General features: G+C 47.3%; 3 protein-coding genes across 7 annotated transcripts in view; 2 read left to right on the top strand and 1 right to left on the bottom strand.

Annotated features, from left to right (window-relative positions):
* LOC142988472 (kinase suppressor of Ras 1-like) overlaps positions 1–13,701 on the top strand; it is a 22,125-nt gene extending 8,424 nt beyond the window's left edge. The window contains exons 3-20 of one of the 5 annotated variants that reach the window (XR_012960592.1): positions 740–887; positions 1,036–1,435; positions 1,570–1,736; positions 1,855–1,921; positions 2,823–2,906; positions 3,005–3,066; positions 3,189–3,301; positions 3,441–3,615; positions 4,072–4,126; positions 4,222–4,276; positions 4,389–4,640; positions 4,743–4,939; positions 5,086–5,182; positions 5,269–5,402; positions 5,513–5,644; positions 5,791–5,926; positions 6,221–7,836; positions 7,868–8,688. Coding sequence is in view for 3 of the 5 variants with exons in the window: in XM_076137656.1 (XP_075993771.1) it covers positions 740–887; positions 1,036–1,435; positions 1,570–1,736; positions 1,855–1,921; positions 2,823–2,906; positions 3,005–3,066; positions 3,189–3,301; positions 3,441–3,615; positions 4,072–4,126; positions 4,222–4,276; positions 4,389–4,640; positions 4,743–4,939; positions 5,086–5,182; positions 5,269–5,402; positions 5,513–5,644; positions 5,791–5,926; positions 6,221–6,354; positions 13,632–13,686 (2,463 nt within the window). In the remaining 2 variants the exon portion in view is untranslated. Of the gene's footprint in view, positions 1–739; positions 888–1,035; positions 1,436–1,569; positions 1,737–1,854; positions 1,922–2,822; positions 2,907–3,004; positions 3,067–3,188; positions 3,302–3,440; positions 3,616–4,071; positions 4,127–4,221; positions 4,277–4,388; positions 4,641–4,742; positions 4,940–5,085; positions 5,183–5,268; positions 5,403–5,512; positions 5,645–5,790; positions 5,927–6,220; positions 8,689–8,794; positions 8,816–13,631 lie in introns of those variants that run through there. The other 4 variants (XR_012960591.1, XM_076137656.1, XM_076137658.1 and 1 more) reach the window with 4 other exon arrangements.
* On the bottom strand, positions 10,333–18,443 carry appbp2 (amyloid beta precursor protein (cytoplasmic tail) binding protein 2). Its single transcript, XM_076137659.1, has 13 exons — positions 18,063–18,443; positions 16,888–16,976; positions 15,057–15,208; positions 14,246–14,369; positions 13,950–14,118; positions 13,736–13,825; positions 13,566–13,633; positions 13,375–13,480; positions 13,161–13,285; positions 12,863–12,948; positions 12,579–12,769; positions 11,525–11,690; positions 10,333–11,408 (listed from the first exon to the last, which is right to left on the bottom strand). Exons 1-13 carry the CDS (start codon positions 18,198–18,200, stop codon positions 11,146–11,148), a joined length of 1,767 nt encoding a protein of 588 aa, XP_075993774.1. The 5' UTR covers positions 18,201–18,443; the 3' UTR covers positions 10,333–11,145.
* Positions 18,444–18,539: 96 nt separating this feature from the next.
* ppm1da (protein phosphatase, Mg2+/Mn2+ dependent, 1Da) lies at positions 18,540–24,597 on the top strand. Its single transcript, XM_076137660.1, has 6 exons — positions 18,540–19,875; positions 20,638–20,866; positions 21,903–22,027; positions 22,334–22,515; positions 22,584–22,808; positions 23,035–24,597. The coding sequence occupies exons 1-6, from the start codon at positions 19,299–19,301 to the stop codon at positions 23,428–23,430; spliced, it is 1,734 nt and encodes a 577-aa protein (XP_075993775.1). The 5' UTR covers positions 18,540–19,298; the 3' UTR covers positions 23,431–24,597.
* Positions 24,598–25,894: the final 1,297 nt, after the last annotated feature.

Genomic DNA, 25,894 nt, shown 5'->3' with positions numbered 1-25,894 from the left:
GTCAGAAGTAGAGGGCAGAGGAGACAGTGGAGGTCCACCATGTCCAGGTCTTGATCCTGTGTATGATGGACTGCTGAGGCCATCCAACCTGCACATCTGGGGGAAGGTTGAGTCTCAGCTGAGGGCCATGACCAAGACCTGAAGGTCCTGAAGGTCATCACGACACCCTCAGTGAGGCAGCTGAAGTTGCCTCAAGGTGTCTGTGGATCAGGAAAGAGAGAGAGAGGGAGGGGAGGGGGGAGAGAGAGAGAGAGAGCGAGAGAGAGGGGAGGGGGGAGAGGACACAGGATACAGGCTCTTGATGCCCGTCCTCCTCTATGTTCTCCCTCTCTAAACACTGAGACAGACACATTCCAGTGGCACGGAGGAGAAATGGACTAAAAGCTTTTCACAGTTTTGCCAAAAGCTTCCAGGAATCAGGGTTTGGAGTCTCAGGAAGTGATTGTTCTGTTTCTCTGGGTCAGACCACAGGGAGTGTGTCATCGTCCTTTATGCTGGAATGCTTTGAGCTTTTGTGCCTCCGTCCTTGTGTGTGTGTGTGTAAGTGACAACACAGTTCAATCAAACTCTCTCCTCTCCCCTTCATCCTCTGCTGAAGCTCGCTTGTGTTCTCTTCAGTCATTGTTCACCTTTGAGATCAGCGTCTGAACAAATCCCAACAACTCAGCAGCTTCATTCAGGCTGACTGACTGACTGGCTGACTGACTGACTGAATGTTCCTTCCTGTCCTGGTCTGCAGGCTGCAGCAGGGAATCTCTCTGTGGACGTGTTGCTGCAGATGTCCAACTCTGAGCTGCAGGACACCATGAGACGCCTGGGCTCCAGCTCAGAGGATCAATCACGCCTCACTGCTGCCCTCTCCTGTCTGAAGAGCGCCACTGAGAGAGGTGAAGCCTCTAAACATGCTTCAGCTCATACATGAAGCCTAGCTGAGGTCACGCCTGCCTCAGGTTCAGTCGTGATGCAGAGACGCTTCTTCACTTCTAGCTCGTGTCTCAGTGTGCATTGTAGTGATGTAACTGTGCCTCTCTCCAGGTGCCTCCTCCCCAGCTGCTGCCTCCTCCAGGTCCGGGCGCAAGCAGAGCAGTGATGCCTTCTCCCGCCTCCCCCCTCCCCCCTCCTCTGCCACGCTCCCCTGCAGGATCAGCGCCCCTCTCCACCCCAGCTCCGCCCACGGCCGCTCCGTCTCCATCTCCGTGGTGCCGTGCGGGGGCGATCACAGACCTTACATGTCTCCTGAGGACATGACGGACGCCTTCGCCGCCGTACCCAGCACCCCTCCTGTCACTCAGACCTCAAAGCACGGCGGGAAATCCTCCCACACGCCGCCGACGCACCGGAAACTGCTGCAGCTCTTCCCCAACATCACAATGACCAGGAGCAAGAGTCAGGAGTCACAGCTGGCAAACCGCATAGAGGAGCCACACAGCCAGAGGTGAGTCTGAGGGTTCATTCTGTCGGCTTATAGGGTAGATAGAAGGAGGGAGGGAGGGGAGGAGAGGAGAGGAGAGGAAGCTCAGACTCAGGGCTCACACACTTAGGTTGTTGTTGTTTATTTGTGTGTCGCAGGGCCGGAAGGAAGAACAAACAGCTGATGAGCATCCAGGTGAACGGCTCAGGGTCCGGCTGCCCTGAGGAGCCCTCAGTGAGGTCACCGCTGCCGTCTGCCCGGACCCCCGGCCCCCTCACAGTCCTGTCTCCCTACATGCTGCCTGCCACGCCCACCCTGCTGGACAGTGAGTGTCATGACGTGTCAGACAGCAGCACAGCGTGTGCGTGTGTGTGTAGAGTCTCCTTCTCTCCTTCTCTCTCTCTTTATGCATCTGACAAACACTCCTCTCTCTCATTCCCCAGATGTGTCCGTGCACAGGAGCTCACCTCAGACGGTGAGGAGAGACTTCGGCTTGGCTGTGACTCACAGGTGAGTCACTGTCACCTCTTTGGACCTTCTCCTGTTCACTCTCTGACCCATCTGGGCCCAGTTAGTCCTCCAGTCCTCTGTGCTTGGTGGTCCTTCCCTGTCAGACCTCATCTCTGCAGACATCTGCTCCGTCTCAAGTGTTTACGCTCCACTGGGTCGCTGTCCCAAGTTTGACTTCCTGTTAACTCTCTGTGACTCTAAACTGGGAAAATGTTTGGAAATCTCAGTCCAAACTTGGAAGTGCGCCCTGTGATCCAGACCGCTGCTGGTCGGTGCGGTGAGAAAGGAATGCTGTGAGGATCCAGGAATGTGAGGCATGCAGACGGCTCAGGCTGTTTGTCTTCCTCCTCACTGCATGTTTGAGCTTCTGAGCTCCGCTTTGCAACGCAGTTAGATTGGAATGTTGGTCAGTTTGTTCACATCCGCCTAAATGATCTCTATTTATAATCTTCAGTCTGATATAAATGAAAAACATCTCATTATCTCCTCTGTGGGAGGAGCATGAGGAAGACAACAACAACAACACAACAACACTACACAACTACCACAGTATATCTGAGCTGCACAACATCAACAACTGTGGGTCAGCTCACAATGAAACCTGAATACTCTTCTTCTTCTTCCTCTTTGGTGACATAGACAAAGATCTGACTGATTAGTAAGAGGAGTTGGTGGATCTTTGTGGTTCCCAGAGGATGAATCTCGAATCTTGATTCTCTTCTCTAAACAAGAATGACCAAAAGCATTCCGATTTCCATGACAACAGCAATAACAACAAACCTCTCTCTTCTTATTGGCTCGTGTTGGGATGAGAACATTTGAGTCCCACGGTCTTCAATCATATTCCCTCTATCATTTGCTTGTATCCTTACATTCATATGTCAGCTGTTCTTCCTCATAGGTTCTCGACCCGCTCCTGGCTCTCTCAGACCTGTCAGGTGTGTCGCAGGAGCATGATGTTTGGGGTCAAGTGCAAACACTGCAAGTAAGCAACCGACTGAACTGGAACATCCCATCATATCTGTGGTTGTAGTGTTTGGTCCTTAAGGTCTCGTTGGTTGATGTAATCTTTGTCTCTCTCAGGTTAAAGTGCCATAACAAGTGTACCACTGAGGCTCCGTCCTGTAGGATCTCATTCCTCACATGTAAGGATCTGCAGGGATCATGCTTTGTTTTGATGATGTCGTTCATTCTTAAAGGATGAAATAGGAGCAGAAATGTGTCGCAGGTCCTTTAAGTCTTCATTCTGTCCCGCTCTGCCTTTCAGTGCCGAGGATGCGCAGGGCGGAGTCGGTGCCCTCAGATATCAACAATCAGATCGACCACTCAGCCGAGCTGCCGCTGCATTTTGACACTTTACCAAAGGCTGTGACCAAAAGAGTGAGAGCACACGGTCACCTTCTGTTCCCTCTAGGTCTATATCACTCCTGCTGTTACTCTCTTACTTATTGTGTGTGTGTGTGTGTGTGTGTGTGTGTGTGTGTGTGTGTGTGTGTGTGTGTGTGTGTCTGGTCACCAGGAGCCTCTCCCCACCATATCCAGGCTGGACTTCAGTAGTAACCCCTCCTCGGCCACCTCCTCCACCCCCTCCTCCCCTGCTCATCTCCAGCAGAGCAACCCCCCGAGTGTCACCGTCACCCCCCCACCCAACCCGTCGCCCCACGGCCCCCGGGACGGCAGCTTCCACTTCCCAGGTCAGGAACCTCCAGCACAACAAAGCCCTTTAGTGTCTTCTGTTTCCTCAAGCATCACTGGGTCTGAGGGTCAGAGGGTCAGAGGGTCAGAGGGTCTGAGGGTCAGAGGGTCTGAGGGTCTGAGGGTCTGTGGGTCTGAGGGTCTGAGGGTCTGTGGGTCTGAGGGTCTGAGGGTCTGAGGGTCTGTGGGTCTGAGGGTCTGTGGGTCAGAGGGTCTGAGGGTCTGAGGGTCAGAGGGTCTGTGGGTCTGAGGGTCTGAGGGTCTGTGGGTCTGAGGGTCTGAGGGTCTGAGGGTCTGAGGGTCTGAGGGTCAGAGGGTCAGAGGGTCTGTGGGTCTGAGGGTCTGAGGGTCTGAGGGGTTGAGACCTGCTGCTGCCTCTTCTGTCTCATTGAATCAAATGTAAAAGGGTGTGTGAACTTTCTGAGATGAAACTCTGAAGCTTTATGTTCCTACAGACGTCCCCACTCCAGCCTACACTGCTTTCAATCACTGTGGAGGACCGGAGCCTGGGTAAGAGAACCAGCATAACTCCACTTTGTGATGATAGCTTAGCCTGAACATGAACCTGAACCTGACTGACTGACTGACATGATGTCTCCTCTCAGAGCTGTGAAGGTTGATATGGCTGAGACTCAACAATCAGCAGCACAAGGAGCAGAGGTGAGTGTTACAGCTGTATAGGTCACAGAATAGAGAGGTCTCATCTGTTCCTGTCTACATGTTTACATGTTTACTGCGTTGGAGTTGTGTAAGTTTCTCTTCTCTCTAACAGGAAGTGAAGGCTGAGGAGGACGACCTGGCCGAGAGTGAGGGTGCAGTGGACCAGGGCAGCAGAGTGAAGGCTTACTCTGCTGAGGAGTGTGATGAAGATGAGCTGGAGGAGCTTCCTTCACAGATCTGCCGGCGAGGAGCCATCGGCCGCTGGAGAGGCCCCATCTCCCGCAAAGCCAGCCAGACCAGCGTCTACCTGCAGGAGTGGGACATCCCCTACGAGCAGCTGGACCTGGGGGAGCTCATCGGAAAGGTTTCTAAGTTTCCTTTTCCCCTTCATGCCTCCACGCTGAGACCGCTGCCTGGTCCCTGTGCTGTTTGATTGACAGCCATGTTGTGCGTGGTGTGTGTGCAGGGTCGCTGGGGGAAGGTGCACAGGGGTCGCTGGCACGGAGAGATCGCCGTTAGATTACTGGAGGTGGACGGCAACAACCAGGATCATCTCAAGCTCTTCAAGAAGGAAGTGATGAACTACAGACAGACCAGGCACGAGAACGTGGTCCTCTTCATGGGCGCCTGCATGGCTCCGCCCCACCTCGCCATCATCACCAGGTACGAGGAAGGAAGCTCTGATCTCAGCCTTGTTTCTGTAATCTGGCTGAGGGTTCATCTCAGGGTCCATGGGCGTCTGAAGCTCAGCAGTGGAGATGTGTGTGTGTGTGTGTGTCCCATCAACATGTGGTGTGTTTCCTCCACAGTTTCTGTAAAGGTCGGACTTTATTCTCCACTGTGAGAGAGAGCGGCCACCTGCTGGACCTCAACAAGACCCGACAGATAGCACAGGAGATCGTAAAGGTGAGAATCAAAGAGGAGTCACAAGGTTTAGTGAGGAAGAGTGAGCTTCATCACTCACAGATTGATCTTCTCGTCTCTGTTTCTAGGGGATGGGTTATCTGCACGCCAAAGGCATCATTCATAAGGACCTGAAGTCCAAGAACGTTTTCTACGATGGGAACAAAGTGGTCATCACAGACTTTGGACTGTTTGGGATGTCGGGCATCGTACAGGAAGGAAGGTAGGGAGGAAGAGGAGGGTCCTGTGAGGAAGATAGGAATGCAAAGCTATGGCTGCTGTCTTCATTAATGAGTCTATGTGTGTGTGTGTGTGTGTGATGTGTGTGTGTAGAAAGAAGAATGTGCTGCGGATACCTCAGGGCTGGATCTACTACCTGAGCCCAGAGATCACCTGCACCATGGGTCCAGAGGTGGGGGAGGACCAGCTGCCTTTCTCCAACGCTGCAGACGTTTACGCCTTTGGGTGCGGATCTGTTTCTTTATTATCGATATTCAGATTTGTGATTTCAGTCAGTATGAGGGCTGCATCTGTGCTTCTGTCTATCAGATTGATTGGTTCTCATATTGAGATGTTGAGGCTCTAAGATCCTGATCTGTTTTTCTTTGCAGCACAATCTGGTACGAGCTGCAGGCGGGCGACTGGCCCATCACCAACCAGCCGGTGGAGGCCAAGATCTGGCTGGTGGGCAGTGGAGAGGGCGTGAGGAAGGTGCTGGCAGAGGCCAACCTGGGCAAGGAGGTCACGGTAAGTCCAGAACTGGCACTGAGGGGGGATGGGCCCAGGGGGATCCAGGGGGGTCGGGGGTCCAGGGGCTTCACAGCTAATACAGGGGGAAGGAAGGAAGACATTGAAACCAATTCTTGCAACCAAACTCTCACTTCAGACTTGAGCCTCTTCTATGTCTCATCTTCATGTCTGGTTCGATTTTTAACCCTTTGTGTTTTTCCTGCTGCTGATGCACATAAAGTCCCGTTGTTGCCGTGGAGATAAAAGCTGGTGTGTGAGGTCTCAGTCCTGCTCCTCCTCTGTCCCTCACAGGAGATCTTGTCCTCTTGCTGGCTGTACGACGCAGACGGACGTCCCTCCTTCATCCAGCTGGCTGACATGCTGGAGAAACTCCCCAAGCTCAACCGCAGACTGTCCCACCCGGGTCACTTCTTCAGGAGCCCAGAGTACGTAACCTGAGGAGCCTGCTGTGATCACACACACACACACACACACACACACACACACACACACACACACACACACACACACACACACATCTTCACAAATAGCAACATGTAGATCATTTTACAGAGAGTTTTAAATGGTAAACAGATGACATTTCAGTTTGTGAACACAATCGGAGAGTAAAATGGAACTGAAAGGATCCATGACTCATTAAAGTGGAATTTGTACAGGAATGTGAAATATGACAAGCTGTCCTGCTGAGTATCGACTCACATACATGACTGGCATGTAGCTCACATGTATTTATGAGGATCAATGTATCGATGTGTTTCTGGTTCCTGTCTGCTGCTCTCTGCCCTTCATCTTCCTCTCTCTCACTTGGATGAATGTTAATCTGCGTTTCTCTTGTATTTCTGGGTCGGCCTCTTCCTCTCTGTCTCTCCTCTCTCTGCGGCTCCTCTCCTCTGGATGGGGATCGCTCCTGCTGTACCTGATCTCCACGACCTCCCTTGGATCCCTTGTTTCTGTGCCTCTGTTGCTTCTTCTTCCACTCTTCCACGTCTCTCTCTCTCTCTCTCTCCATCCTTGTGAAGGCCGTGGGATCATCATCAGTGCCTGACAGGTGACTGCCATCAGTGTCTGCACTCATGCTGCACATACATGTACAAGTACTCCAGCTGAGACCTTAACAGTCTTAACTCTCACTCCTACTGGCTCTGCTGCTTCAGACTTAATATTAGTTTCCTGTCTTCTGTGCCTTTACTTGATGCTGTCTGTTGTTCTCTATATACAGTAGATGTATAGAGTTAGATATGGAGATGCAGCTTCTACAGAACAGCTCAGACTGCCTGCCCCTGTTTGAATGAAAGGAAATGGTGCTGATGAGGGTTCTGATCCGAACAGAGAGGAACTTGTCTGAATCCGCTCTTTCTCTCTCTCTCTCTCTCTCTCTCCCTCCCTCTCTCTCTCCGTCTCCTTGTGTTTACGTTAACCTTGGTGCCGGCTGGTTCCTGCTCTGCTGACTGCTGTGTGTGTGTGTGTGTGTGTGTGTGTGTGTGTGTGTGTCTTTTACAGCACAGACTGTAAACTGTGTAACAGAGCCTCCAAAGCCTTAAACCAGGATGTATGAACTCCCTCTGACCTTTGACCTCATGCCCAGGCTGCATGCCCACACAAATTTTCGAGAACACGGAGATTTCCAAATCCATTATAGTCCATTAGAGTGGGCCAGGATACTGACAATATGGAATTTACATTTCAAGAATATAAATGATCCTCTTCTATCCTGCTCTAGATTCTTATTAAGTATAAGAATCAGTCTTAAAACCGCTGCACTGCAGTCACTGTCAGCAGGAAGTAGCCCTGTGTGTGTGTGTGTGTGTTGAGCTGTCACAATCATCTCCATGCTCTGACCTGCATGTGCCAGTGTGATGCTGGACACTGTGCTGGGATCTGGGACCTGCAGGTCTGCAGGTCTGCAGGTCTGCAGGTCTGGGACATGCAGGTCTGCAGGTCTGGGACATGCAGGTCTGGGACATGCAGGTCTGCAGTTGTGAGCGTCTCCTCTCCTCTGGTTGTCCTGCTGTGGTCGCTCTGTGTGTTGCTGCTCTGTTTCCTCTGGCAGGAGTGCAGTGTGTCTGAATGTAGAGCTGTAATGTGAGCATCCATAAGGAAACCTTTGCATATATGTATATACATTCGCCATAGGTTGTATTTAATATATAGAGAGTTTGTCTTTCTTAAGGGTTTGACTGTAAGCAGGTACTTCATGTGTGTGTGGACACTCTAGCTGGTTGAACTCTGTACATGCTCCTGGGGGGTTGCTTCATGTTTGGCGGGTGGTGGATCTGTAAAGTGACAGTTTTGTACAGAATGTTCTTTTTTTTTGTAAATTTCTGGTCTGAATAGAAACAATAAATGATCTTCAGTGTTCCTGTTTCTCATTTTGGAATAGAGTGGATGTTCAGGTTCACCCTGACAGTGAAGGGAGACAGGTGACTGCAGATCTGAGTGATGGCTGAGAGGATGACAGTGATGTGAGGCCCTGAGGGGGAAAGGTTATCTGATGGAACGACCTGGAACTCAGGGCTCAAAAGCTCCACTGTTTATTCATTCACTTCCTGGTTTCACTGCTGTATCTTTAATATGCTGCTCAGATGAAGAGGAGCAGTGTATTGGTCAATGATCTCATCCATTAATAACCTGATAGATATCACATGACAGGGAGTCCTCTGGCTCCTCTTGGCAGAATTTTTCATAATTCTTCCTAACTATGAGGATTCTGCATGTGAGCTCAATTCCACTCTATAGTAACAGCCTCACACTGCCACCTACTGGTGTAACAAAAAATGACTGTGTGTGTGTGTGTGTGTGTGTGTAAACAGGAGCGGATGCATGTGGTCATTGTGATAAACGATATAACTTTTAATGTTTTTGCAGCTAAACAGTGAAGCAACAACAGGACAACAATGAAACATCCCTTCATGACATTTAGAGTTCTTCAGCGCCTCTCAGCTTCAGAGAGAAAACGCTGTGTAGGAAAGGCCACAGCTTCATTCAGCGTCTTCATCTTTGTCCATCAAGCACCAGGGCTCAGGTTTCCTCCATACGTGTTCATCCTTAAACTCTTCATCTCTTTAGTTTTCTTATTCCTGTAGATAATTGTCCAAACATGATGAGTCCAAATGTCAACAAACTGTATTAATACTTCTGAACTGAAGTTTGAGACCCGAGATGTTTCAGTGAACATGATGGTAAACCTCAGGCTTTGGTTTGAGTCCCACAGGATCAGTCAGACCTGGCCTCTGTCTCTGTGCTGCCACTCTGTCCTTAACAGCTGCAGCAACGCACCTGAAGGCAACACCACCAGTGGACAGAGTTCCAGGTGCAAAGAAGTCCATCTGCCCACCTTAGATGCTTCACGTGCTTCGTCTGGAGTCTGTGAGGAGGGCATGAGGTCATCAAGCTGCCTCCTCCTCCTCCTCCTGCACTCACTCAGAAGCTCCAGTCTGGTTCATGAGCACTTATGAAGATTTCCACCAAAATAAATTGGTCGGGAACCCAAAGTTGCATCATGACATCATTGATCTACCCTCACTTGGTAAGTAAACAAAGGAAAGGACTGTAACACGGTGGCTCCAGTTGTTGAACAGCTCACATGTTCATGGAGACACAGCTCAGGGTGTAGATGAAGCGAGCTAAGCACCAGTCAGGCTTTGACCTTACACCACAGTGGGAGCTTGTACACCTGAACACAGACGGGGACAGCCCAGTCTAAAGAATGGATCAGTTATGTAGGGACTAGATGAGGAGTGGAGGAGAGCAGAGAGGGAGAGAGAGCTGAGCTGAGCAGCATTACGGCCTGACGACTGCAGCAGCATTGAGATATGGAGAACTTGTGCTGATGCAAGGCACGGGTCCACATCCTGACATGATGTCCTCATCTAGATCAGGTCTCTGGATGCTGAGACTGCAGCTGAGCGTACTGTAGAAGCACGCGGTTCTGTTCATCAGTGAGCCAACAGGTTCATGCTGCTCTGTGTCTACAGGCTGCAGAAACAAAGGAGGGATTCAAGCTGCAGGGGGAAAGTTTGGCTCATTATTCTGACAAGTGTGAGTCAATACAGGGCCTCACTGTGTTTGGGTACTTTGACACTTATTTGAATCTATTGGATGATTGATTGACAGTTCAGCTCTGTGACGCATTGATGACAGACAGCAGACTGACAGGAACACATGGAGGTGGGCGGAGCTTCAACTGGGCATCTTGGACGAGGTGGAGTGAGAGAGAGACACACACACACACACACACACACACACACACACACACACACACACACACACACACACACACACACACACACACACACACACACACACACACACACACACACACACACACACACACACACACACACACACACACACACACACACACACACACTTGTCTCTCATAAACAAACACAGAACATCAGCGACATGTTTCCAGATCATTTATAGGCATTTTAATGATGCTATGTCAGAACTAATGTGGAAAAGAGATAAGAAGTTTAAAACAAGCCCGGTGCTGCCTGTGTGTGTGTGTGTGTGTAACAATAACATTCCACAGCTTTACAATCTGTCTCTCTCCCAGTCCAGAGAGGAAGAGTTCCTGGTGAGGCTTTAGAAGCAGGAACCTGAACATGAATCTAAATGAATTCTGTGCTTTAAACTCATCTTTCCTTTATCTGTACAAGTTACACAAGCAGCCAACACTTTCCTCTGTGTGTGTGTGTGTGTGTGTGTTTTGATCTGAGTCCACTTTAATGGTGTTCAGCGCTACAACAGTTCAAATACAAAAAAAAAAAAGTTGTCCAATTCCAAACCGAACAGAAAAAAAGGCAAGAAAATATGAGAGGAAGGGTCTGATGATGATGATGATGATGATGATGATGTCATCCTCACGGGACACGCAGGGCTTCATCCAGGCCTCTGTCCAGATCCCCTTTCTCTGTAAGAAGTCCAACAGTCTCTGCTCTGTGGGGGTCCAGGACTCATGGGGGTTCATCATGGTGCATTATGGGGGATCATGGTTCATGTGTGTGTTGATGACATGGTTGATGACGGCATGTTCTCTATGAAGTAGCAGCTGTAGTGATCACAGCACTCCAGCTTAAGTGACTGAAGCCTGATGGATCTGTGTTGACGTTTGGGTTTCCTGTGTTGGTCCTTGTCCGTCCGTCTTCTCACTCTTAGACTCTAGACCTCCTGTCCTTTTCCTTCCTGCCACCATGTCTCTCCTCTCCTTTAACTCAGCCCAGACAGGGGCGGGTGGGGCCCATGCTCTGAGCCAATAGGAAGGCTTGTACCACCTCCTGGGTCTGCTGCGGCGTGGTGTTGACGTCCTCCAGGGCGTCCGCTACGGCAAACTGCCGGTCCCTCAAACGATTCCAGTTGGACAGAATGTTGTGGTACTCAAAGACCTTCTCGTAGTTTCCCACTGAGTTGTAGAGTTTGATGAGGCCTCTGTAATCGTACTCCAGCCCGCTGTAACCTTCTCCAAACAGCTTCTTACCTGGGGGGACAATAAAACATGGCATTTAATGTTTCTACAGGCTCTCACTGTAGTAAGGAGCAAGTTCAGGTGATGGTTCTGAGCAGGGATTGCCCCCCGTGCCCCCCGTGTCTGACCTATAGCGATGGAGCGGAGGTAGAGCCTCTCTGCGTCTTCATACTGGTTCATGTCGTAGTTGTAGAGGGAGGCCAGGTGGCCCACAGACAGAGCCACCTCGTAGTCCTCATGGCCCAGGAGCTGCTCCTTGATCTGGATGGCTTTGATGTGCATCTCCTCTGCCTCCTGCTCGCTCACACACACACACACACACACACACACGGGTGTTTACATGTTAAAGTAATATCATATCAATCCAGTTAAGTGGTGCGTTTACGTGCTGTATTGTTTGTTTACATGTTGAATGTGTTCGATTGTTGCATATTTAATCTGTATCGACCGTGTTATAAGTTGGTATTCATAACTAAAGAAACAAAAAAGGAGTTCTTTTTACGCATGAATGTAACAGAGAGTTCCGGGGGAGAAGCGGAAATATCGAGAGAGAAGAAGAGACGTGAGAGGAGAACGAGCAGGAGAGGAAGAGGAGCGACACGCTGAGCTCATAAAGGAGGCGGAACATGGCGAACTTAGTTAGAGAGCCAGAGACAGACGGAGGTTTCTAAGCGAACACGGCGCAGCTTTAACGCGACCACGGAGCTTTGGAGGCTAAAGAGCTTCAGCGGCTAACGGAGGAAGCTGCTGCTCACATGGACGAACTGAGCGAGGACCCGGAGTTCCGGACCGGGACCCGAACTCCATCGGAGGTAGTGAGACTGATTCATGTTTACAAGGAAGGGCTTTGGTTTTAGAGCCGATCGCGCGCGCGCGTGTACATATTTGTTGGTTTAAAAAGTTTACGGTTGTGTGTTAAATGTTTACACACTACAATGAATTCATATAAACAATATAAAGCTACATTTAAAAGAATCTTATGTTGGTTGCAGCTAATGGCCTGCGTTTCTTTGGTAGTTGGGTTCATGTTGCTCTGATGTTAGCTTCATTTAGACACAAAGGAGCAAGATAACCCAGAGAGAAACATAATTGATCAACAAGCTAAACCTGTGTAAAGTAAAGTCCGGTGCAGATATTAAGATCACATAAATGTTACAGCTGACAGATCAAACCAATCTCCACCTTAAACTTCCTCATAGACTGGTAGAGGCGTCCTAGGTTGCCATAGTGCTTTGCCGTCTGTACATTAAACTCTCCAAAGGCCTTCTTAGCCAGCTGCAGTGAGGAGAGGTGGAGGTCGTGTGCCTCCTGCAGGAGGCGCTCTTCTGTCTCCTTATTGTGGCAATCTATGGCAATTTCCTCCAGGATCAGAGCTGAAGAGAACAAAGGATGAAGGTCACATGTTAGACTTCTCTCTCTGATGTATCAGCATTTAAATGTTGCGTAACCTGAAGCGGTTCATTCACCTTTGACCCTCTTGGAGGAGGCGAGCAGCAGGTGGTCCTCAGGCAGAATGTGAGTTATGATGTCTATGGCACGTTCTGCATGAAATCTGTGGGACACACACACACACACACACACACGCACAGCGGCTGAACAGGGAATGTAACACACACAGACTGTTTGAATTAAATGGTACACATCCCAACCATGCAGCCACATAATGTGTCAGAGTTTAGGAGTCATAGTCTTCATCAACAGTGGAGCCCCTCTCTGCTGTGTGTGTGTGTGTGTGTGTGTGTGTGTGTGTGTCTTTGTACTCACAGTGCGTTGTCAAACTTCCCAGAGCTGTACTGGTGCACGTACGAGGAGTAGGCAAGGTCTTCATGGGCTGTGGCAACATGGATGTTCTTCCCCCCAAATACTGACTGTCGGATGTCCAGGGCAGTCTGCAGAGTGATGAAGAGCAGGGTTACAGTCTTCCTCTCTCTGCTCAGTGTAATGAAGGTCATGTGTGTGGCTCATCACTCTGACTCACCTGGTAAATGGCAACTGACTGACATATGTTGTCTACATTTAGCAAGTAAAATCCATAATCTAGCAGTGTGTCCGAGTATTTAGGATGCTTGTGTCCAAAGTGTTCTCTGTAGGAGACGAGGACATGAAGGACACGTTAACAACATGAACATCCTGTTTGATCAGAGGACCTCATGTTAGACAGAAGCTCACCGGGCAAGAAACACTGCATGCTTAATGAGCTGCTCTGCTTTCCTGAACTCCCTCTTCACCACACAGGCCTGCAGGGGACAGAAGAACAGAATCATCCATCACAGCCTCCTTCCCTCTGTAAGATACTGCAAACTAACTGATGTCCAACCAAAGATCTAAAGGTAAATTACCTTGGACGCTTGACGAAGGACGTCAACCACAACTTTAACAGGCAGGCCTGGAGTGATCTCCTTCATGGCCTCTATACACCACCTGTACGCCTGAGACATGGAGGAGAGGAGAGGACGACAGAGACGTGTGTGAGGGGAATCGTTCACTCTTTGTGTTACACTGTGATGAAGTGATTGAGCCTGGACACAGATCGTCCCTGGTGGTCAGCAGTACCTCATCATAGTGGCTTTTGGCAAAGAGCAAGGCACACAGCTCTCCGTACAGCGCAGCCTTGTTCGCCTGGTGGCCGTGTTTGGCGAGTTTCTCCATGTAAGACTGAGCCAGCTTGAAGGTCTCCTCCCCCAGGTGGTATTTACAATTACCATTGCGGACATGAAGCAGCCTGTGAAGCCACAATACAGAAACCTGTTAACAACCTGAGATGATCTTCACACAGTTCTGTGCCACATGACATGTCCTCATGTCCTCATGTCCCCATGTCCCCATGTCCCCGTAGCCTTGACTCTGACCTGATGCAGCACTCCACAGCCCGGTACCAGTGCAGGACTTCACTGTGTAGAGTGCACAGCTGCAGGCAGGACAGGAAAACCTTCTCTGCGTCTCCATACCAACCCGCATCAGACAGGAAACCACCTGGAATTGAAGATGTGTAATTACTCCATCTGGCTCCAAACCACACACACAAGCATCTGTTCAGCCGGCTGTTCATCATCACAGAGGTCTGCTTTGGTTGATTTAGAGCTCGGTGTGGTGACGGACGGCTCACCTGGGGAGCCTTCAGGTGAAACACATTGGGTTTATGTGTTTGTTGATTACATTTGTGTCTGTATTAACCCCTTGTTGGTGTGTGTTTGTCTCTGGAGGCAGAGACCGGGTGTCTAAACCAGATGATCAACATGCTTTGCTGTGTCAACGCTGACCCACAAAAAAAAGCAAAATCCAGCTGACAGACGGGTCTGACAGGTCTAACGTGTGTGTGTGTGTGTGTGTGTGTGTGTGTGTGTGTGTGTGTGTGTGTGTGTGTGTGTGTGTGTGTGTGTGTGTGTGTGTGTGTGTGTGTGTGTGTGTGTGTGTGTGTGTGTGTGTGTGTGTGTGTGTGTGTGTGTGTGTGACAGAGTACAGTCTGGCAGCTGAGGATGAAACACAGCACGACTAGAATCTGAGCATCATCAAATATCCATAATTAAATACATTGATTAATCAACTGAGTGGGCTCAGATGTAATTCTATGAGACACATCTAGCTTGATCATCATTCAGACTTCATGCAGATCCATGTTTCACATTGCCTTATTCTTCCCCTCCCCTCTTCATTATTTACCCAACACAAAGCCAAACTGGATGGCTTTCTCTTTGACGTGAGCGTCTGACTCGGCGATGTAGGAGCACCGGCGGCTGAAGGAGTTTGCCAGGACTGAGGCCACCTTCACCCCGTGGTCCATCAGGGCCTGGAAGCAGTGGTGCAGGAGGTGTCTGAGGGGAGGAGAACAAAGGAGTGAACCTGATCAGTATGAGACAGCCATGTTAGGATGGGCATTCTTACTACAACAACAACAGCAGCAGCAACGGTGAGATATTCTTCTTCTTCTTCAGTGGTGGTTAAGGGCAGCTGGCACCCTGATTGGCTCTCTTCCTAATTCATCCCTCTCAAACATTTTCATCTCATGTCATTGTTTTTGTCGTTGCAAATGATTTTGTATCGAGTTATCATTTCGTTTTTGTCGGTGAAAACGGTTGCTGACTAAAACTATTAGTCAACTAATTTAACACAGACCCCGAGAGCTCTACAGACAAACCATTTACTTACTCTCAACTCAAACTGAAACTCTGTCATCATTTGCTCCACAGACCTAAACTGTCAATCATCTAATAGAACCCAAACAGATGCTCTTTATAGACGAACGTACGAGCAAGGGGAAAAAGCTTCTAAGTGTTTACCCCATGTAAACAGAATCCACCCATATAATTAAAATTCAGGCCCAATGTGTGCGTACTACCACAGATCCCAACAAGACCAATGTAGTTTAATACTAATCTTTACCGTAGTGACTTGATGGTGTCACTGAGGTGCTGCTATACCAGTACCTGCTTATTGACGTGTTGACGGGCTGTGCAGGGAGAGGCACATCTTCATCTAAAGAGGCATAGCTTTAATCCTCTGAACTACTTTGAATCGGGGGGAGTTCATATTAACAACTTTGTTTTGGTCTGAGAATAGATGCACTGACATTTTCGACTCCTTAATGTATTCATCGTCCGCCAATGGCTTTTAATGCCTTTCAGCGCCGCTTGATCTCCTGAGCTGCCACAAATCAAGCAGCAGTTTGGAGATTTGAACCGACTCTTAAGTACGTTTGCTCTGCTCTGCCTCACGCAGGAGTTCTCATCCCCAGAGGAAACAGCGCTGGGCAGTAGATGTAGACTATGATGCACATTTTAGTTGCTGAGTACATGTGTGATAAAACTTAACAACCTGTTCATTTCCATGTTAGTTTTAGTCAAAGCCTCATTGAAGCCCTGGAGAGGGGCAGAAGAGCTGCAAGTTGCCGACTCCTGGCCTCAGCTGTTTAATAGGAGCGACCATTAAGTTGTGGCGTGTCACTTCTTCTCCACATCCTGCAGCCCTAATTACTAGTTGAGTTATTCCTCACTTCAAATCACAGGTCATGTCACAATGCCACACACTGGCCGTTGACACTGCCACACTATGCCACAGTGTGCCGAGTCAAGTAGACCAACTAATAGACTATGAAAACTATTTTTACTGGCAATTTTAAAGATTAAGTTGATTAGTTTTGCATCCCTAACTTGCAAAATCACCACACACATACTGAATCAGCAGATGTGTATCGTTATAATATCTCAAAGGGGGGTCTCTGCTCGTCCCATCTCTCAGTCTCTGCCCAGCTCGCCTCAAAAGCCAAACCACCCAAACATATGAGGAAACCAAGTCACACACGGTACGCTGATATTTAAGACATCACAACAGAACAGCTCTCTGTCTTAACAAAGTTGTGTTCCTTTTCCTTCGATGCAGCCGACGAGAAGTTGAGGTCGGTGAAGACGCGCTATTAAAGCAATACATGGCACCTGAAGCAGGCACGGTGTAACCATGGCCACAGACAATGACAGACATCCCACAGGGTTCTTACCTTTTGTCTGAAGCCCGCAGCACTTTCGCGAACACCTCCAGTTCACAGAACTCTCCGCCCAGCTGACAGAGTCGGCCCTGTTGGTAAAGCTGGAGAAAGAGACAAAATAATGTGTTTACTGACTTTATCTGTTATCAATCAATTATTTGGTATTTGCATGTGTGTGTGTGTGTGTGTGTGTGTGTGTGTGTGTGTGTATATATACTCTGAGTGTGTGTCCATCAGAGTCTGTGTCCTTACAGTAAGAGAGACGAGGACAGACTGTGACTTATGTGATGATGTGTTACATTTTCATTAGTTGTTGTGTTGTTGTAGAGAAAAGAGAGAGAGTATAAAACATCTATCTTACTCCATGCTTAGTCCCCACACACATACAGTAGACTGTGTTCAGACGTGGCTTGTTTGGAGCCCCGGGAGCGTTTGTGTGTGTGTGTGTATATATGGTATCTGGTGTAACAAGTTCAACCAGATGGTATTGAGGTTTTAAGGCCAAACTGTCACACAACGAAGAAATATCGGATTAATAGTGTTTTGTTTGTTTAATTAACTTCTACCTCACAGTAAAAACATGTCAGCAGCTCCCAGTTGTCATACGTGTTGTGTACACACCGCTAACACTTAAATCAACAGAATGTGGGTGAATAGTTCTTATGCAAGCTTGTGTTTTTCCTGCAGTTGTCATGGATGCATCATCTCAACAGCTTAATAAAGTCCTGATCACCTGAGCATGAGTGTCACACAGTTACATGTTTACCGTTTATCTGTGTTCGCAATAACAACCTGCTTCCTCGTCAAATTCCTCCAGTTATGTACCAAATACACATGAATATCAAGAAGGCAACACGAATGCTTCAGACAACAGAGTGACGTAAACGTATCCTCTTAATGTACTTAATCTGTGCATTAACACACCTAATAATTATATGTAACGTTTATCAGCTGTCAAGTTCAATATTGATCATTACTTCCTATTTAACGTAGGATTATCAACATCTACACACGGTGTTTGAGTGACACAGAAGTTAGTCCGGAGTGTAAATGTGAAGTTGTTGCTTGTAGACTTGTGGACACTGTAGCTTCATTAGCTGGTAGCAATGTAGCTGCTGATTACTCAGACTCAGTCCTGTCGCTGTCACGCAGCTCTGACCCACCGGGCGGATACATCTTTCTCTTACCTTATAATAGACATCGAACTGTATGTTTTCAGGGAGTGAGCGTATGTCCCTTCTTGAGCGGCTGTAGTTGTCCACCACAGCAGAGATAGCGGTGTTGTACAGTGTCTCTGGGATCCACTCGAGCTCCACCGCAGCCATGTTGTTTTCCCTCTCCAAAGCCCCAGCAGCTACAGCTCTCCTCTCTCCCTACATTCGCTACCTCACTGCCGTCCACTGCCAGCTTCCATGGAACATTCGTTTCCCGGTGAAGCTACAAACGGTCTCACTTTCGCAGGATTACGACAGCACTTCTATCACCGTTACCAAATTCCAATCGTTCTCCTCCATCTCCGATAATTCGTCGCCCGACAGCAGTTCCGTCCCCACGCAAACGAGTGACGTCATGACGTAAACGTGGAGCAAACAACATATTTACGTGTTCACGCTTTACACATCAGTCTAGTTTCTATGTGGTGAAGATTCTGCACCACCAAACGATTTAAAAGCTAATTTATCCTTGTTGTGTGTGAGAGAGTGCGATTTCCCACTGGAAGTCCACCTAAAATAAGTGCACGGTTTGGAAAATGTTTAAATTATTACTTAAAATAAACTAACCAGAGTTTTTGCAGAGATATGGCAAATGCACAAATCAACAGGCAAGCCAATTTTATTTTATTTGAGTAAAACTAAGTTACAGTGCAGTGAAAAATGATTTGGTTTAAGTAAAGGCAGCGGCAAACAGAAAAAGTCTTAAGCCTTGATTTATAAGAAGTGAGAGGTGCAGCTAACCTGCACAACAACTCTAGATAGACACAGTGATTAAATACACTAGATTGAAGGGTTGCATCAATAGTGTTGAAGCACTGATTGATTAGGGTTATAGGGTCTTCTATAATATTTTGCAGTATACCCTATTTTAATGGTGCATTTCCCCAAACCTTACATGTTTCTATTAAACTCATATTCGAAATCACTGAAATATGAGTCTTTATTCACATTAACACTTTAAAATAGGAGAATAAACCAATGCGCATTATGATTAAGCGTAGCACATTCAGTTGCTCTTGCAGGTCCTGAGCACTAGGGGGCAGTGTCGAATTTGCTGGAAGAGGACACGCCTTCTGACGTCATCACGTTAGAGCATGCCTACTGCTGTTCAACATAAACAAAGGCTGTACGGTACGTCGCAATAATCTCAACTCTCCTTTGACTTTATATGCTACTTTACCGAACTAACCGGTGAACGGCTCTTTAGCCATGGAGAACGGATTGTTAATGCGAGTCAGCGTCTTTACCGACCAAGGAGGCAGGAAATACATGGAAGATGTCACCGAGGTCATAGTGGAGCCCGAGCCGGGAGAGGATGAGCCGACATCGGGCGAGATGGACGAGAACTGTGGGCGAATCTGCACGGGGAGTTTTCTGGCCGGTAACGCGACTCCACACCTGGGTGGCACCATGGAGACCCCGCTGCTTGCATCATGTCGACCTGCACGAACGCAGGAGCGAAATAAAGCAGCGGGGGAAACCGAAACGGCGGCTCCGAGCCCGCCGGAGCCTGAGCGGGAGCCTGAGCGGGAGGCTGAGACGGAGACTGAGCCGGAGACTGAGCCGGGCACCGAGCCGGGCAGCGGTAGTCCCGTCCGCCGATCGGTCGCGTTCTTCGCCGTTTTCGACGGCCACGGGGGACGGGAGGCTGCGCAGTTCGCCAGAGACTATCTGTGGGAGTTCGTGAAGAAGCAGCGGGGGTTCTGGTCCGACTGCGACCGAGAAGTCTGCGCCGCCATAAGGAAAGGATTCGTCGCCTGCCACCACGCGATGTGGAAGAAGCTGCGTGAGTTAGACTCTAAGATCTGTACATTATGTGCCGTTTACTCCACATGGGCTGCTCGGCCTTTCTGCTCGGTTATTCTCTATGAAAAACGAATAAAATACAATATTCTACCGGTTCAATAGAAAGCTCAGCGGGTTGTGTAAGACATTTACTAAAGAAGCTTACACAATGCTTTGAAGCTGAAGTGTGGAATGAGGAGGTGCGATCACTTCATGTCAGCCTGCCTCTGTAGATCATATAAACACATATAAATGATCCTGTTCATGTGTGTGTATGTGTCTGGACATGTCATCAGCTGTGTCACAGGCGTGCACACATCGCATTTGTCTCGGGGTCATCAGGGTCATTGTTTGCTTTGTTTACACAGCAAAGATGCCTGCTGGGCAGATGCACTCTGTCCATGACTCTGTGATTAAAGTCCTCCAGCTGTGCTCTGTAGTACTCTGATACACTTAAACACTTATCATTTCAGAGATTTGATCATTTTGAGCCAAAGGTAGTTTTGGTGATGTTTGATCTCGTCACTGTGTTATTACTACACTATCTGACACACAACAATGCAACACAGAACATCAACAGTACAAACAGAGAAGACATCATAGTAGCCACAGTAGTAAATCATGTCAAACACAATCTGTGCCATATTCTATATTCATAAGCAGAGTGTGAGCCTGCCAAATGAAGGTTGTGTGTTCACTGCGACTCTTTGTGTTTTAACTTGATTCTCTTTCCGGCTCTCATCTCTCTCTCTCGCTCTCTCAGCTGAATGGCCAAAGACTCTAACTGGCCTTCCTAGCACATCCGGCACCACAGCCAGTGTGGTCGTCATCCGAGGAAACCGCATGTATGTGGCCCATGTAGGGGACTCTGCCGTGGTCCTGGGGGTCCAGGACGACCCTGCAGACCCGTACATTAGAGCTGTGGAAGTCACTCAAGACCACAAACCTGAACTTCCCAGGGAGAGAGAGCGTATTGAAGGTCTGGGAGGGAGGTAAGACCACAAATCACCCTGCCTCTGTATCTTCTATACACTGATGATTGAATCATGAAACAAGTTTGTCCCCTCATGTTGCTCAAAATGCAGGTTTAAATCTTTAAGACAGCCCTGAAAGCTTTGCAGTCTGTCACACAGCTGCAGTTTAGGATATAGGTAATAACATACATGTCACTTTGATTGACATATTCTTTAACCAATTGGAGGCAAGATACCAGTGAGCTGCCAACACTACAAGCTCACACACACACACACTGGAAAATAACTATTAATAACTTTATAATTATATTATTCCATTAAAGGTCACATGTTTCTTTAACTGAATTAATTCTAAATAACACTGAAGGAGTAACCAGTTCATCATTAAGACCCCGACATAAGGAACATGTCAGATCTCAGTTAATCAACAGCAGATTCTTTTTCAGTGTATAACCGTTCCCCATGATAAAACTGAGAGGGTACTGTAGTAAAATGTCCTTCATGCTGTCCACAGCTGGTAAGACATTTGTTTACAGCAACCAAGATGTTGTGTGTTCAAAATAAATGAATGCAAAAGCTTCACATTGTATTTTACTCCACAATATGAAAGAAGGAGTGACAGTATGACATCAGGCTGTGAGTGTCAGTGGGGAGAGAGTCACGTACTACCAGGTTCTCTGGCACTGTTCTTAAAATCATAACATTATGTTCAGGGAGCAACAGTGAGCCATACACTTCACAATCTGCTACTCTAAGTGACTTGGTGTCATTCTTTTGTCCCCAGAATGCCAGTGTGATGTATGGATTTTAGTGTAATGTAGGCTAGACGACCATAAAAGGCAACACTGTCCTGTGTCACTTTCATGAAAGTGGAAATTTTAAAACTCTGTAGTATCATCAAGCAAGTCAATCAATTTTTAAGAGGTTTAAGCAATGTGTCACCCAATAAAAGTGTGTGTCTACGTGATACAGGCACAGACTTTGTAGTTTGAAATCAAACATTTCTCCCTCTCAACCCGAACCTTGGAATTTCTCTTCCCACCTCTGCTCACAGTGTGATCAAAAAGTCTGGAGTGAACCGGGTGGTGTGGAAGAGGCCCAGGCTCAGCCACAACGGCCCGGTGCGGAGGAGCACCGTCATCGACCAGATCCCATTCTTGGCAGTCGCTCGAGCTCTAGGTGAGAGAAGCAAACACAGTAAAGCCTGTGGGACAGCTGACTGATGACAGGGGGGAGAAGAGACTGAAGTAGAACTGAGGGTTTGGTCTGGTGATTTCATGGCTTCTGTATATCAGTGGCTGTTGTATTTATGGGATTCTCCTTTCAGTAGGGTGGAAAATAAAAATATTAGTAGCTCATGGCAACGGAATCGTTCTTAATTCCTCCCTAATCTTCCAAGTAGCTTCTTCAGTTTATATTTTATTAGAAAGTGAGAGAAATCATTGAGTGAGTGATTTGACTGATCTCACACTTGTTCTGCCCCAGGTGATCTATGGAGCTACGACTTCTACAGTGGGGAATTTGTAGTTTCTCCAGAGCCAGATACAAGTGTGGTGACCCTTGACCCCAGGAAACACCGCTACATCATCCTGGGCAGTGACGGCCTGTGGAACATGGTGCCGCCCCAGGATGCCATCTCACTGTGCCAGCACAACGATGAGACCATGGTGAGTGTCGTGCCTCAGTGAGGTCAGAAGCTTTTCAGTGCAATGACAGTGATGCCCTAACCCTGCAGGTACCATGTGGGGTATCAAACGCCCGCGAGCTGGGCTGCCACGCGCTGCTGCGGTGGCGTCAGCGTATGTTACGTGCCGACAACACCAGCGCCATCGTGATCGCCTTGCTGGAGGATGGGGCACCCAAGGACAAGCTGCACCACGAGGAGGTGCTGCTCGATCTCACCAAAGTGTCTCAGAGTCCTCCTACCTCCATGTCACGAGCTGATACTCCTCTGCTTCAGGTGAGGGCAGAAAACACAACACTATTGTTATTCTTATGAGACCAAACACTTTATAAATAATTGAACTTTTGGTTGGAGGCACTGATTTGAACAGCTTTTAGAGTATATGTTAACATAAACAATGTTACATGCCAGTAAGAAGCTATCTGTAGATTCATCTTGTTCTATGTGGTTCTGTGAGTGGGAACATTTCTCTTCACTGTTTTCTCCCATCCTTGGGCTTTAGAGAACCCCAGAGGATGATTCTTCTGGAGATGCCTGCGAGCTCCTCCCTGCTTTGGAGCGACGGGATGGACTGTCAGGAAGCAGCAGTCTGTACTTCCTGAGTATGTACGACCCTTTTGCTCCGTCGAAGTCGAGCAGCAGCACTGAACTCTCCTGTCTGTCAGATCCAGCTGACGGCCTCGCTCAAAGGATGACATGTGGCACCAGTACACACAACATGAAAAGGACCATGAATGGGTCACCGGCGCCATCATCAGGCCAGTCTGCTAAGAAAGCTCGGTGTCCGACTACAGACAGGCCGCCTCTGGCCCGACACAATGCAGAGAAGAACCAGGAGTCAGCCGGTGTTGCTCCGCTTCTCCAGCAACACAGCAAGACCACAGTGTGTGTGTGCTGAAGGAGAGTTACTCACACACACACACACAAGCACATACATAAACATGATCTGACACATCAACACTCTGCCTCTGCCTCTGACTCCACTCAGTGTGGATTCAGGTGATTTCTCTTCCTTGTCAGTAAATCTCCTGCACATTCTGATAGCTGGCCCCGGCCTTGTGTTTGTAATCTCACACACCAGCATCAAGGATGCTACAGTCACATAAGAACTTTGGTTTTCTCAAACCAATGCTCATTTTACATCTGTATTTTGAAATGACTTCCTTATTCAAATGTCTTATTTCACCTTTTGTGAGTGCTGTATGAAATAAGTATGAGTAAGTATGAGTGATGATCCTGATGTAAATATATTCTGCATTTTATAATTAAGTATTGACAACTAAGTCTAAGTGTTCATTTAAAACAAATATATATTTTTGTATATTGTTTTATTGTACAATACTACAACATGAAAATGTCTTTTATATAAACTCCATCCCCCATCTTAATATCACAAAATGCTTCTCACTGTTATTAATTCTGTGTGTACGCCCATCAAGTGTAAATATGTGTGTACTCTTATTCATCTTATTTAATGGGTTTAGTCTCATGAACTGAAGGTGCTGCTACATTGAAACACCAGTAAGCTGATATGTTGTTTATAGTAATGCATCGGTCCCTTTGAGGTTTATAATGATTGTTTTGTATAACATCAGAAAGTTAAATCATCTCTTAAATCATTTGACTTTGTCATTTGTTGGACATTTGTTTGTTGTCATTTGTTGGTCTGAAGTTGCTTGGTTTACTAAAAATGCATCAGGTTAGGATTTCCTCTCTGCCAGAATGTCTCAACATCTCTCTCTGCTAGACCAAAGCTATTGGTTAACTAAAGGAGCAGGTGACTTCCTCCCTGTATGCCCCTCCCTGTATGTTGTGCTACCAAACATAGCTGTGGCTGTACCTGAAGTATTAGTGATGTCCCATTGTTTTAGTTTGACCATGTACCTGTGAGGATAAAGACTCCACCATGAGCACACTGGTCCCTCCATGCTGCATTTGTCTCTCCATCGCATTCAAACAAGAAAAGAAGCATCTGTACTCATAGCAACATGGGATTGTTGTGCCACTCAGCTCAAGCTTTCTTTGCCATTGTCCCTCCGTACTGAATCACCATGTAAGCACAAAGCTCATGCAGGAGTAAAAAACATTGCATGAGCTTTATAAGACTAATTTTTGTGACAATAATTATTTTTGAAAACAGTTTTTAATTACTGAGATGTGATACCAGTTGGAATGACAGACATGGTTAGAAAAGCAGAGGCAGAGTGGTGAAAGATGATCTCTGGTTTAAAGAAGGGTGTCCCCATTCAGCAGGAGACTGTTTGCACAACATAGACATGCCCTCATTCCTGCCCCACTGTGGGCTTTGTCAGTGTTTCAGTTGTTTTCACTTAAAGCTGGAAGACAATGGAATAAAGACGATAGAACAGAACTGACTTTTATTCACAAGATCTCGTTACATTCGTGGCAACATATATTTCATTGGATGAAGTGCAATTTCTTACATGAATTTGTAACATTATGGTTACTTGAGCTACATGTTGGAGATCTGATGATGATGATGATGAAGGTGTCTCTGCATACACTCATCCCCTCACTGGGGATCCCTGAAAGATTTTGAAATCTTATTTTAATTGTGATCTCAACCTACGCATTGCACTGTTGAGTTGTGATGCAGACAGCAGTGCTTACTGCAACCAGTGCATGTGTACAGTGTAAATGTGAACACTTACCTGAGAATTAACCTATTTAAATAAAAAGGTCTCTGAAGTTCATTATTTTGCTTCACAAGGAAAGTAATTCGTATTGGTTAATGGTTTTTGGTTTGATTTGACAAAACAAGAACATGACCGCACACAATGATCTTTTGCTTTCCTTTACATGTCAGGGGATTGTATTCTTTTAATTGTAAATAATTGATTAAGAATCATCAATATCGGATATTCATTTTATGACAATTGAGCAAAATATGTTACATTTTGATTGTACTACTACTGTGACGTGACGTAAGCGGAAACGCAAAACGACTGGTATTGAAATGTCGTACTTAGTTGTCAGTTTTGTACGAATATGTGCGTTTATCAAATTATATCTAAGCGACGAATTTAAGCGACGTAAACCCCCAACCATGACCCGAACAACGAAACATAGATGAACGTTTCGGGAGTGACGGCCGGAAAAGTCCTCCCGGTTTATCACATCACTTCCGTTGTGCGCAATCGGTCACACTTTCAAAATATAATCATAAAATTACGTTACCTGCAAAAACACAACCAGTACTTCGTAGAGAATTAAAGTCACATAATGTACACACGCAGAAGCCTACATTACCTTAGACAAAACCCGATAAACGTGATAAATTAAACAACGTGCGTGATGTTCTACAATGCTGATTTTATTTTGAAAGGCTACGCGTGACACTT

The sequence above is a fragment of the Genypterus blacodes genome, unplaced genomic scaffold (assembly GCF_046128005.1).
Source record: "Genypterus blacodes isolate CSIRO-AG114 ecotype Tasmania unplaced genomic scaffold, CSIRO-AGI_Gbla_v1 ptg000330l_1, whole genome shotgun sequence".
Classification (NCBI taxonomy): Eukaryota; Metazoa; Chordata; class Actinopteri; order Ophidiiformes; family Ophidiidae; genus Genypterus; species Genypterus blacodes.
Note: the sequence above shows the minus strand (reverse complement) of the source record. Positions and strands in the feature narration are given on the sequence as shown.

Coding starts and splice junctions, on each gene's coding strand:
- appbp2 (XM_076137659.1), bottom strand. CDS start 18,200: ATGGCTGCGGTGGAGCTCGAGTGGATCCCAGAGACACTGTACAACACC. Junction 12,949..13,160: donor GGGAAGTTTGACAACGCACT/GTGAGTACAAAG, acceptor TGTGTCCCACAG/ATTTCATGCAGAACGTGCCA. Junction 12,770..12,862: donor CTCCTCCAAGAGGGTCAAAG/GTGAATGAACCG, acceptor TGTTCTCTTCAG/CTCTGATCCTGGAGGAAATT.
- ppm1da (XM_076137660.1), top strand. CDS start 19,299: ATGGAGAACGGATTGTTAATGCGAGTCAGCGTCTTTACCGACCAAGGA. Junction 19,876..20,637: donor CGCGATGTGGAAGAAGCTGC/GTGAGTTAGACT, acceptor TCGCTCTCTCAG/CTGAATGGCCAAAGACTCTA. Junction 22,516..22,583: donor AGCACAACGATGAGACCATG/GTGAGTGTCGTG, acceptor CTAACCCTGCAG/GTACCATGTGGGGTATCAAA.